The 12,391-nt window shown below is 37.3% G+C and overlaps 1 protein-coding gene across 6 annotated transcripts in view; it reads left to right on the top strand.

Annotated features, from left to right (window-relative positions):
- Nucleotides 1-12,391, top strand: part of EPHA10 (EPH receptor A10) — a 1,001,793-nt gene that overhangs the window by 861,375 nt on the left and 128,027 nt on the right. For 4 of the 6 annotated variants that reach the window (XM_053707154.1, XM_053707152.1, XM_053707150.1 and 1 more), the window contains exon 9: nucleotides 2,443-2,568. In XM_053707154.1, the coding sequence (XP_053563129.1) occupies nucleotides 2,443-2,568 (126 nt within the window). The remainder of the gene's footprint in view (nucleotides 1-2,442; nucleotides 2,569-12,391) is intronic. The other 2 variants (XM_053707156.1, XM_053707151.1) reach the window with 1 other exon arrangement.

The following is a 12,391-nucleotide window of genomic DNA, read 5'->3' as shown; positions in this document are numbered from 1 at the left end:
ACTTTGAGCTAGGTCTTTGCATGCTAACCAAACAATCTCAAATTTTGGTTGCGCTTAAGTGCGCCCGTTTACTTTAAACTTGTAATAACACGTCATTTGTAATCTAGCCCGTTGTCAAGTGAGACTGTAAAATATAGCCACCAATAAGCAAGCCCTATCCAGGGTGCTGAACCTAAAATGGGCCTACTCCTAAGCTTTACATTCCTGCTTTTTAAATAAAGATATCAATAGAACAAAGAAAAATTGATAATAGGAGTAAATTAGAAAGTTGCTTAAAATTTGCATGATCTATCTGAATCATGAAAGAAAGAATTTGGGTTTAGTATCCCTTTAAACACCCTCTATTTTGCAACTGCTGCACAATATTTTCTCATCAGTCTTCAAGTTCTTAACTAAAGTAATCAGTAACCACATTCTTCACTTCCCCCTCTCTAGCTATATACTAAACTGCCTCTGATCTGCTATGTACATGTCATGCCTCACAGTACCTCTGACCACTCTATATGCCTCTTTTTATGTTACACTTCATTAGATTCCATGACACTGGGCATTCATGGGTGTCCAGTCACCTCATCTACATTTCCTAAGATGGTAGCATCACTTTTACTGTTTTTGCCAGTTGAAGAAGAGTTAAGCCTTTACCTATAGTCCCCCCTTAATTTGCACATAAATCTGTGACAGCAATGGTGACATTTATCCTTATCTATTATTTCATTTCACTTCTTCATTTTCTCTGGGATATTGTAGTGCTGTCTACAATTCAAAATGTTCAAAGTAACTCTCTGGAGAATGCTGATTTATCTGGATAGATTGCTATGTGTTTATCCTTTTGCAACAACGGAGTTTCAGCGCTCTTACCTGGAGAGGTGAGGGTACGATTGGAGATCCACAAGCAACTGGCATTGACTCTAACACTCAGCATTCTCTCTTGCGTTCCTTATTATCTGTGATTGCCTTACATATTGTAATTGTCTGTTAATATTGTAATATGTACTATTGATATGTGTGTACATGCTTTTGATGCTCTCATGTTCATTCATCTTTCAAAAACAATAAAAATTATTTTCAAAAAAAAAAAAATGTTCAAAGTAGAACAAAAAGCTTCCACTTGTGATGTACTAAGATCACCGTCCTACCACTGATATTTATACAGGTGCACCTAAGTACTATGACTCATGTATTGGTTTCACATTGAACTCCAGAATACACATGAAATATCATATCAATAAACCTAGTCTCCTATTAACTTCTATTAGAACTGTCTGGTGTCTACACCCCAATGCATTATAATCTCACAGTTACCTCTTCTCATTAAATTGTAAGATGGGTTTTGAGTAGGGTCCTTATTACCTATATATGGTGCCTGATTCTGAAATTTTAAATACAATCCTTTAAAGGGAAAGAAAGGTCAAAATTTAAATGTACATGGGTGCATTTTAATTTGAAATAGAAGCAATTGTGCAATATACTTCTATTAGCAAAACTGCTTCTAGTAAAATGTATTACTGGTTTTCTGTGGCATAACCCGTATTCAAGCACTTCACTGTCTCAGAGAGTCAGTGGTGGCTTGAATGACACAAAATACATCTTCACTGAAGCAATACATGCTATTTACAGCTCGCTGAGCTTAAATACTGGTTACTGGTGCATAGGCCCTCACAGCATATGTGTGTATGCCACAAAATAATAACTTTTGCTAGAAGCATTTTTGCAGTATAGTTCAATTTGTGAAAATGCTCCTTTCAAACTGAAATGCATTTATGCACATTTCAATGTTGACCTTTCTATCCCTTTAATTATTGTAATGTGAAATGAATTAACACTATTTGTATCTCTGTAACACATGCCCTAGTATTGCTCAATCCACACTGCATAATCTAACAACACCTTTCAAGATAAATAATACTAACATTAGGAATGAGTCAATTGATTAATCTAATTGTGCAATATGTAACAACGTGAATGTGTAAGAAGATATGTTTCCAATAACATTTGGGAACATGGCAGTCATTTTGTCCTTTTGCCTAAAAAGGTGTAGTTTACAAACATTACTTTTAAAATTGTATGTTAAAGCCAGATGCTGACAAAATTGAGCTATTTACAAATGGAGCTTCCTCAACTAACTTTGGTCTGGATTCCAATATTGTTTTTATTGAGAAAACACAAAAGCTATCAGAAGCAGAACTTTTCACAAACATGAATCCAAAAATAGCATTATACTAGAATATCCAAAATATATAAACCCATCAATCAGTAGCTCAGGGTTACAAAGTAAGAGAAATTGAAATTGCATAGAATTGGTGCAGTAAATGATTGTAAATAAAACGTGTAGATTATACTGGATCCTTAGTTGTAAAGCAAACAGTCTATAGACATTTTTGATCAATTAATTATGATTTTTTTTTATATTTGATACATTTCCATTTTCTTTTCTCATTGCAGTCAAAATTCCAACAAGAAGGACCTATATAGACCCTGATACATGTGAGGATCCAATGCAGGCAGTTCATCTTTTTGCAAAGGAACTGGACAATTCCAGCATCAAGATTGAAAGAATACTTGGCACCGGTGAGAAAGAGAGCATTTCTGTATGTGAAGGAGAGACAAGCCCAATGCAATATATCACTACATGACAAAAAGTTTCTGTGTAACTTTAACAAATTAAGATCATACTTTGCATATTTCTGCATATCTTTTACAATTTACATTGCACTTTGTATTTGTTTTATATAAAATAAACTAACCATTTCAGAATGTAGGAGGGACATGGGAGTTTCCTGGGCTGAACAGAGGAGTTCCCAAGATGTGTCTAAATCTCTCTCAATTTTAATAATATTCTCTAAGCATTTTACACCTGTAGATCTAACTACTGTATGCAGGTGAGTTTTGCTCAAAAATTTACAATACACTTATTTCACTGTCAGAAAACGAATGTGTACTAAATTATAAGCACATGCAAGTAAAATTGTAATGAAAATAGTTTAGACTAATTTGTATTTGATGCAAACTGAGACTTTTAATCAGTGACAGGTGCTCCCCCGCAGTTCTCATCTCTCAGAGACTTCCAGGTTCTACCCTTTTCTTAGATAAATCAGTGAGTTCTGAACAACATTAATGGAAGTTACATGTTTAATGATATTGGTTCACTAGAGTCTGTTTTAGTATGCTCTTAACCTGAACATGTAGTTGTAATTTACAGTATTACCAAACGAATACTTGATGCTAATGTGCATTATATAAAAATATTTGGATAAGTATCTTGTTATCTCTTGTATTTTTAGGGAAATATAAGGTAATATGATGATCAAAAACTCATCATCGTAGAGAAAAATCATATAAAATCTTTTTTTGGGGGGATTTTTAACATTATATTGTAATATTCACACCCAGCACCCTGTATAGCAAGATAAACTACTCTCAAGTTAAAATTGGTGTTTCTAAAATTTTTGGAGGGTCCTCATAGTACTGAATAGACTTCTTAGATAATCTTGCCAGACCAGAAAGCCTCAAAGAATCAGGTTCTTAGAATGAAACATCTCACAGTGTGGAATTTGCATCTTGAATAGGTTGAGTAGTTTATAATGGATTTATGTTTTTTTTGTGGAATTTAAGCCAGACCGACATAACACTATTACAGGTTCTTGAGGCACAGTTCGTGCTTTCTACATTTGATAACATTCAGATTTTCAATTATAACAGAGGTTATGCAGCTGTTCAGGTATTTAGATGTAATAGGGCAAAAGCTTGGAAAGAGGAACAAACAATTCTGAGTTGGAAATTGGAATGTCACATGCTATCATTGTGATGGACGTAGATCTTAGTAAGAATTTGTTATTTAGGACTACGCTGATCTTTACTTGGACATTTCCAGTTGCAATTGTGATGCTTACATGAGTCTGAAGTTATATTCTTTTGAACTATTGGAAGTTTATCAGTCCATCCATAACACCACCTTCATACTACTACCAAATAGGATCTTTTGCTCTGTCATTAAATTAGTGAGTGGGGATGTCTCTCTGGCACATGAAGAGACACATGTGGCACATGTATACAGCAATAACAAAAACATAGAAAACCCCAAATAAAAGGCACCTTTACAAAACTATACAATATGGAGCATGCAGATTTAACACATATATAGGTAAATAGATTTATATACATAAATTTAGATGTGATTCCCACAACATACAAACGATATATTCTCCTAATAACCACATTTTCTTTGCAATTTCCCAGATCCGTTCTTTTGCTTCATCTTAAAGGGATACTGAACCCAAATTTTTCCTTTCATGATTTAGATACAGCATGCAATTTTAAGCAACTTTCTAATTTACTCCTGTTATCAATTTTTCTTTGTTCTCTTGGTATCTTTATTTGAAAAAGCAGGAATGTAAGCTTACGAGCCGGGTCATTTTTGGTTCAACACCCTAGATAGCGCTTGCTGATTGTTGGGTACATTTAGCAACAAATCAGCAAGCTGTACCCAGGTTCTGAACCAAAGATAGGCTGGTTAATAAGCTTACATTCCTGCTTTTTTCAATTAAAGATACTAAGAGAATGAAGAAAAATTGATAACAGGAGTAAATTAGAAAGTTGCTTAAAATTGCATGCTCTATCTGATTCATGAAAGAAAAAAATGTGGGTACAGTATCCCTTTAAGCCACTGATAAGAAGTAAGTGGTGCCAATAAGAAATAACAAACAGAAAATAGGAGCACAGAACCAAGATATAAGTGTAGCATATAACACAATTTTTAATAATTATGCATAGAAGAGCAGTAGGAAAACCACTCACACATTCAGACCTCAAACTACAATGGAGTATGTAAAATGCAAATACATAGGTCTCCTGCTATGACAGCTATATTTCAAAAGATCTGACCTGTGATCGTCCTGTATAAACCAATCCCTGTGGATGAAACACATTGAACCAAGGTATCCCCAGTCTGATTGCTGAGATATTCTTTTAGGTATTTCCCCAGTTCACAGGAAAACCTGCACATGTGAGCTGGTTCACCAAAAGACTTGTCATTCTCAGATGTTTGGTTGCGATTGTCTGCCGGCCACAATACAAACATACTTTACAAATTATAGTTACCAATTACATTGTTCTGGCTTTCAAAAGCCAGCTTATTTATTTTGTGCAATAGTTGTCCAAGAAAGAAAATATGATTATTGTTAATAGCATGTTTGGCTAGCAGTGTTGTCCAGATGGTATTTTAGGTCCATTGAGTTGGCTCTGGGTATAGTTCATAATAGTGGTATCAACTTTAACATTCTATTATCAGTGTACTTTTAAGACAAAATAGAAGTGTGTTAATTCCAATAACATGTTTAAAGTATATCGCCTAGATTACGAGTCTTGCGTTAGGGTTAAAAAGCAGCGTTAAGGGGTCCTAACGCTGCTTTTTAACACCCGCTGGTATTACGAGTCTGGCAGGTACAGGTGTACTACTCACTTTTTTTCCGTGATTTTAGCATACCGCAAATCCCCTTAAGTCAATTGTGTATCCTATCTTTATAATGGAATTTGCCTAACGCCGGTATTACAATCGCTGGAAAAAGTGAGCGGTAGACCCTCTCCTGACAAGACTCCTACCACATTTAAAAGTCAGTAGTTAAGAGTTTTATGGACTAACGCTCTTAACTAAAGTGCTAAAAAGTACACTAACACCCATAAACTACCTATTAACACCTAAACCGAGCCCCCCCCCCCCCACATCGCAAACACTATAATAATTGTTTAACCCGTAATCTGCCGACCGGACATCGCCGCCACTTTAATAAATGTATTAACCCCTAAACCTACATTTATTAACCCCTAATCTGCAGTCCCCAACGTCACCACCACTATACTAAATTTATTAACCCCTAAACCTAACCCCCCTAACTTAAATATAATTTAAAAAAACGAAATAAACTAACTTCAATTAAATAAATTAATCCTATTTAAAACTAAATACCTATAAAATAAACCATAAGATAGCTACAATATAACTAATAATTAGATTATAGCCATCTTAGGGTTTATTTTTATTTTACAGGCAACTTTGTATTTATTTTAACTAGCTACAATAGTTATTAAATAGATATTAACTATTTAATAACTACCTAGTTAAATTAAAGACACATTTACCTGTAAAATAAATCCTAACCTAAGTTACAATTACACCTAACACTACACTATCATTAAATTAATTCCCTAAACTACCTACAATTAAATACAATTAAATTAAATAAAGTACGAAAAACAACAAATACTAAATTACAGAAAATAAAAAAAGAATTACAATTTTTTAAACTAATTACACCTAATCTAATCCCCATAATAAAATGAAAAAGATCCCCAAAATAATAAAATTCCCTACCCTACACTAAATTACAAATAGTCCTTAAAAGGGCCTTTTGCGGGGTATTGCCCCAAAGTAATTAGCTCTTTTACCTGTAAAAAAAATGCAATACCCCCATCATTAAAACCCACCACCCACACACCCAACCCTACTCTAAAACCCACCCAATCCCCCCTTAATAAAACCTAACACTACCCCCTTGAAGATCACCCTACCTTGAGACGTCTTCACCCAGCCGGGCACAGAAGTGGACCTCCAGAGGGGCAGAAGTCTTCATCCGATCTGGCAAGAAGAGGATATCCAGACCGGCAGAAGTCTTCATCCAGGCAGCATCTTCTATCTTCTTCCATCCGGAGCGGAGCGGGTCCATCTTGAAGACATCCGATGCGGAGCATCCTCTTCCATCCGACGGCGACTGAAGAATGAAGGTTCCTTTAAGGGACGTCATCCAAGATGGCGTCCCTTCAATTCTGATTGGCTGATAGAATCCTATCAGCCAATCGGAATTAAGGTAGGAAAAATCCTGTTGGCTGATGCAATCAGCCAATAGAAGTGAAGTTCAATCCTATTGGTTGATCCAATCAGCCAATAGGATTGAGCTCAGATTTTATAGGCTGTTCCAATCAGCCAATAGAATGCAAGCTCAATTCTATTGGCTGATTGCATCGGCCAGTAGGATTTTTCCTACCTTAATTCCTATTGGCTGATAGGATCCATCTTGGATGACGTCACTTAAAGGAACCTTCATTCTTCAGTCGCCGTCAGATGGAAGAGGATGCTCTGCAACAGATGTCTTCAAGATGGACCCGCTCCGCTCCAGATGGAAGAAGATAGAAGATGCCGCCTGGATGAAGACTTCTGCTGGTCTGGATGTCCTCTTCTTTCCGGATCGGATGAAGACTTCTGCCCCTCTGGAGGTCCACTTGTGCCTGGCTGGGTGAAAACATCTCAAGGTAGGGTGATCTTCAAGGGGGTAGTGTTAGGTTTTATTAAGGGGGGATTGGGTGGGTTTTAGAGTAGGGTTGGGTGTGTGGGTGGTGGGTTTTAATGTTGGGGGGGGGGGTATTGTATTTTTTTTTACAGGTAAAAGAGCTGATTACTTTGGGGCAATGCCCTGCAAAAGGCCCTTTTAAGGGCTATTTGTAATTTAGGGTAGGGAATTTTATTATTTTGGGGGGCTTTTTTATTTTATTAGGGGCATTAGATTAGGTGTAATTAGTTAAAAAAACATTGTTTTTCTTTTTTATTTTTTCTAATTTAATGTTTGTTGTTTTTCGTACTTTAGTTTATTTAATTTAATTGTATTTAATTGTAGGTAGTTTAGGGAATTCATTTAATTATAGTGTAGTGTTAGGTGTAATTGTAACTTAGGTTAGGATTTATTTTACAGGTAAATGTGTCTTTATTTTAACTAGGTAGTTATTAAATAGTTAATAACTATTTAATAACTATTGTACCTAGTTAAAATAAATACAAAGTTGCCTGTAAAATAAAAATAAACCCTAAGATAGCTACAGTGTAACTATTAGTTATATTGTAGCTAGCTTAGGGTTTATTTTATAAGTAAGTATTTAGTTTTAAATAGGAATTATTTAGTTAATTGTAGTTATTTTATTTTGATTATTTAAAATTATATTTAAATTAGAGGGGGTTAGGGTTAGGGTTAGACTTAGGTTTAGGGGTTAACTTTATTATAGTGGTGGCGACGATGGCTGCGGAAGATTAGGGGTTAATAAATGTAATATAGTTGCGGCGACGTTGGGGTGTGCAGATTAGGGGTTAATGAATATAATGTAGGGTTCGGCGATGTTTGGGGCTGTAGATTAGGGGTTCATTAGTATAATGTAGGTGTAGACATAACCTGTATTTCCCCATAGGAAACAATGGGGCAGTGTTAGGAGCTGAACGCTGCTTTTTTGCAGGTGTTAGGTTTTTTTACAGCCAGCTCAGCCCCATTGTTTCCTATGGGGAAATTGTGCACGAGCACGTTCAGCCAGCTCACCGCTGACTTAAGCAACGCTGGTATTGAGGTGAGATGTGTAGCTAAATTTTGCTCAACACTCACTTTTCTGAGGCTAACGCCGGCTTGCAGAAAACTCGTAATACCAGCGTTGTCTTAAGTGAGCGGTGAGAAAAAAAAGGAGCGTTAGCATCGCACACCATTACCGACAAAAACTCATAATCTAGCCCCATGTATTTTTAGTCTGGTAAATACACTCCGGATTAACACTGGATAAACAAACATTTAATTTTTTAGTGACCCTTTAAGGTCGATTACACTCAAAATAGAATCCTCCTTGCATATTTAATTAATGAATATAAATCATTTTGCAATACAAGTTAATTATTCATTTTGCTTGCTTTTGCTGTAAAATTCTTTTGAAAACCCATCTTATTCCTCGTTATTGTTCTGTAAGGAAAGAGGTGATGGTTTGCCCCCTCTTTCTTCTACTGCACATGCGTGAATAACTGTACACATTCATACACCATATACTGTATACTGTACAAGTTTGTGAATGGTTGACAAGGGTCCTTTGTTCTGTAGTAAATAGAAATCAATATAAAGAATTAACTAATTTGACAAAACAAAGCTGCCTTATTTAGTTCAAAATGCTTCTCAGATATGAAGCTGCCGTTTCATGCAGCTTCTAATTTGTGTTTAATGTCCCATTAATTCTGAACAGTATTCAAAAGGAAAAGTAACTATATCACTGTTATAAATGAATATGTGGAAGAAAAACAAAATCACAATAGAGGCATTTTGGGAATTGGGTAAGAAGTCTCTTAACGCAAAAGGCCATTTTATAGTATAATCTCCATATCACTCTGCATGAGCTGTGGGTACAGATTCTATTAACGTTAATCCCAGCTGTGATACAGAATGTCATAACTCACTGAAAATATTTAGTAAAATGCAACTCCAAAGTTGACTTCATGACTTAGTAAGGCAAGACGAGCCTTTATTAAAAACAATTATATAACAATATCAAAGGGACAGTAAACACCAATCACAATCCTTTAAAAAAATGTATCTATTTTCAACAGAAAAAAACAGCGTTAAAGTATATGGGGATTTGTTTAGTTAACCCCTTGAGTGCTAATGACGGCTCTGAGCCGTCACAGAGTTTCCCACTCTGGTGCTAATGACGGCTCAGAGCCGTTACTAGCACTCTCCCACCTTGAGGGAGATCTGGGGGCTCCCAACCGCTCCTACCCCGGGGCTTCACGTTTTGCGCAGTGACGTCACGCGCAATGATGTGATGATGTCACCGCGCAACTTTATTAACAATTGACAATACAAAGTATAGGGAAAGGGGGCATGCTGCTTAGAAGCCTGTATCTCAGGCATCTAAGCAGCTACAGACCCCCAAGACCAGTGACGTGCAGTGACGTCAGAGGCTGGTGAGGCAGTGGCAGGATACGCCTTCATTCTTTAGATATCCTTTGTTGAAGAAATAGCAATGCACATGGGTGAGCCAATCACATGAGGTATCTATGTGCAGCCACCAATCAGCAGCTACTGAGCATATTTAGATATGATTTTCAACAAAGGACATCAAAAGAATGAAGAAAATTAGATATTAGATGTAAATTGGAAAGTTATTTAAATTTGCATATGGGTTTCATATGGGTTTCATGTCCCTTTAAATGGTGTCTTGGAAAACTGGTCAACATCTGATTTTAGTCTAAAAGGATTGTAACAGAAACTCTTGCCAGATAACACAATGCTTGCTCTGATTATGAGATCTAGAAATCCATGCCCATTAAAATATGTTTAAAACATACTTTTTACTTTAATGCTGCAAATTATGCTTATAGATTCTTTCATTACATAAGGGATGAGAGTCAGAGGGGGAGGAAGAGAGACAGAGAGAGAAAGAGACCATGGGGGAGAACAACACATAAGGAGAGAGATGGATAGATAGAGAGAGAGACACACACACACACAAGGGGGGGGGAGAGGGACCACAGCATTTTAAAGTAATAAAACAGCAGAGCTACAGAGTTCAGAAAATTAGTCTATAATTTAGTGTGCAGTACAGAGGCAATCTGCTAAGTTAGTGGGTGTAAAGTTTTAGTAAACAAAATACAAAAACGACCCTGCTGTAAAAGAGTAAACAAACACTAAACCACATTCATTAAATTATAATTTTCACTAACAGAATCCCTTTCAGTAAAATCTTACTTTAATAAGATGTGGCAAAAACACTGCTCTCTGTGCCTCTTTTCTTGCTCTGTAAGGATTCAGGAAGTAACAGTGGCACATTCCACTGCACTTAGAAAGGAAGAACAGAACTCTCTTTTTCACTTTAGCAAAGCTAGCAGGTTCACAGGACAGCAACAAAATATATATAAGTTGTTTTTTTTTCAGTTTTTGTTTTGTTTTATATGATTTAACATCCAGCCCCAACCCTATGTTCCACTTACTAATGCCTCTCGCTGGATTGGTTCAGCCCAAATAGAACTGCCTCAAATAAGCAGTTAATGGGCCATGCAATGATCTTAACCACTTGCATCCAGTAGGTGGCGCAGCATGTTGTGTAATGGTGGGCAGACCTGCTTGTGCCTCTTCATTGCACAACATATAGCTGTGAGAAAAAAAAATGCTGGGAAAAAAAAATTACAATTTTTTTTAAAGCCAATAAAAAAAAATATATTTTTGCCCATATGAGAGGTGAAGCACTGCCTCACCTGCCTCTAGTGACTGCACATCACTGCCCAAGACCCACCATTGGAAAGTTAATCGCCTAACCTTTCCAACATTGTAAGTCTTGGGGATCTGAAAATAATAATATAAAAGTTAAAAAAAATTACAAAAATTAAAATTAAAAAACAACAGCCTTCAATCACCTTAGCACCCAAGTGGGAAAGTGCTTAGCACTCAAAGGGTTAAAATTTTAAACTTTTGTAAATGATTGTGATCGACCTTTTGTAATTACAATACATTTATGTTGTTTTACTATAAAATAACATGTCAGCCAAGTCTAAACATTTAAAAAAAAAAAAATCTTACTTACTGCAATTTTATTTAAATGGACAAACTCGATCCACAAGTTGCCTTATTTTGAGTAGTTAATCCGAGCATGAAAACATATATAACAAGTATGGATCTATTCTGTTCTATTCTATATATAGGGACCAAATTATCAATTGGGTGGCGGACATGATTCACTGTAGCGAATCATGTCCGCCCGACATCGCTAAATGCTGACAGCATACACTGGCAGCATTTAACATTGCACAAGCAGTTCTGGTGAACTGCTTGTGCAATGCCCCCCCCCTGCAGATTTACGGTCAATCGCCCACTAGCAGGGATGGCAATCAATGGCCCCTTAGTATCTAAATGAAATATGCAGAGAGAATAAATGGTTCAAAATAACTTATCTCAGCATAAATTACATAGTCATCCTATATAATAAATGGCCAAGTATGTTTGTCAGATGCAGTCACAAACAATCCTGACACTCAGCACTCAGCAGAGAGCAAGGCTGAAGCGGAGTGTCAGGGGGTGTGACTGACGGGAGCTTCGCGATGGGGGTGTGGTGAGGGCGTGGCCTGGTGCGACGAGGGGCATGGCCAGGCGTGGCGAGGGGACGAGACCAGATGCGATGATGGGCGTGGTCGGACAGGTGTCACCGCGATGGGTCGTGGTCGAGCGGGGTGCCGTGATGGGGGCGTGGCCAGAGAGGCAAAGGGTTTGAAAGACAGAGCCATAGAGGGAGCAAGAGAGGGGGGAGAAGGGCCAAAGAGTGGGGGAGAGAGCCAAATAGAGGGGGGAGAGCAAAAGAGGGGGAAGAGAGAGAGGAAAAGAGGAAAGCGAGCCAAAGAGGAGAGAGCAAAAGAGGAAAGCGAGCCAAAGAGGAGAGAGCAAAAGAGGAAAGAGAGCCAAAGAGGAGAGAGCAAAAGAGGAAAGAGAGCCAAAGAGGGGAGAGAGCCAAAGAGGGGGGAGAGAGAGCCAAAGAGGGGGGAGAGAGAGCCTAAGGGGGGGGGGGAGAGAGCTAAAGAGGGGGGAGAGAACAAAAGAGGGGGCAGAGAGAGCAA

The sequence above is a fragment of the Bombina bombina genome, chromosome 3, assembly GCF_027579735.1.
Source record: "Bombina bombina isolate aBomBom1 chromosome 3, aBomBom1.pri, whole genome shotgun sequence".
In the NCBI taxonomy this organism is placed as follows: Eukaryota; Metazoa; Chordata; class Amphibia; order Anura; family Bombinatoridae; genus Bombina; species Bombina bombina.
The sequence above is the reverse complement of the archived record's forward strand: the minus strand, read 5'-3'. Positions and strand labels throughout refer to the sequence as shown.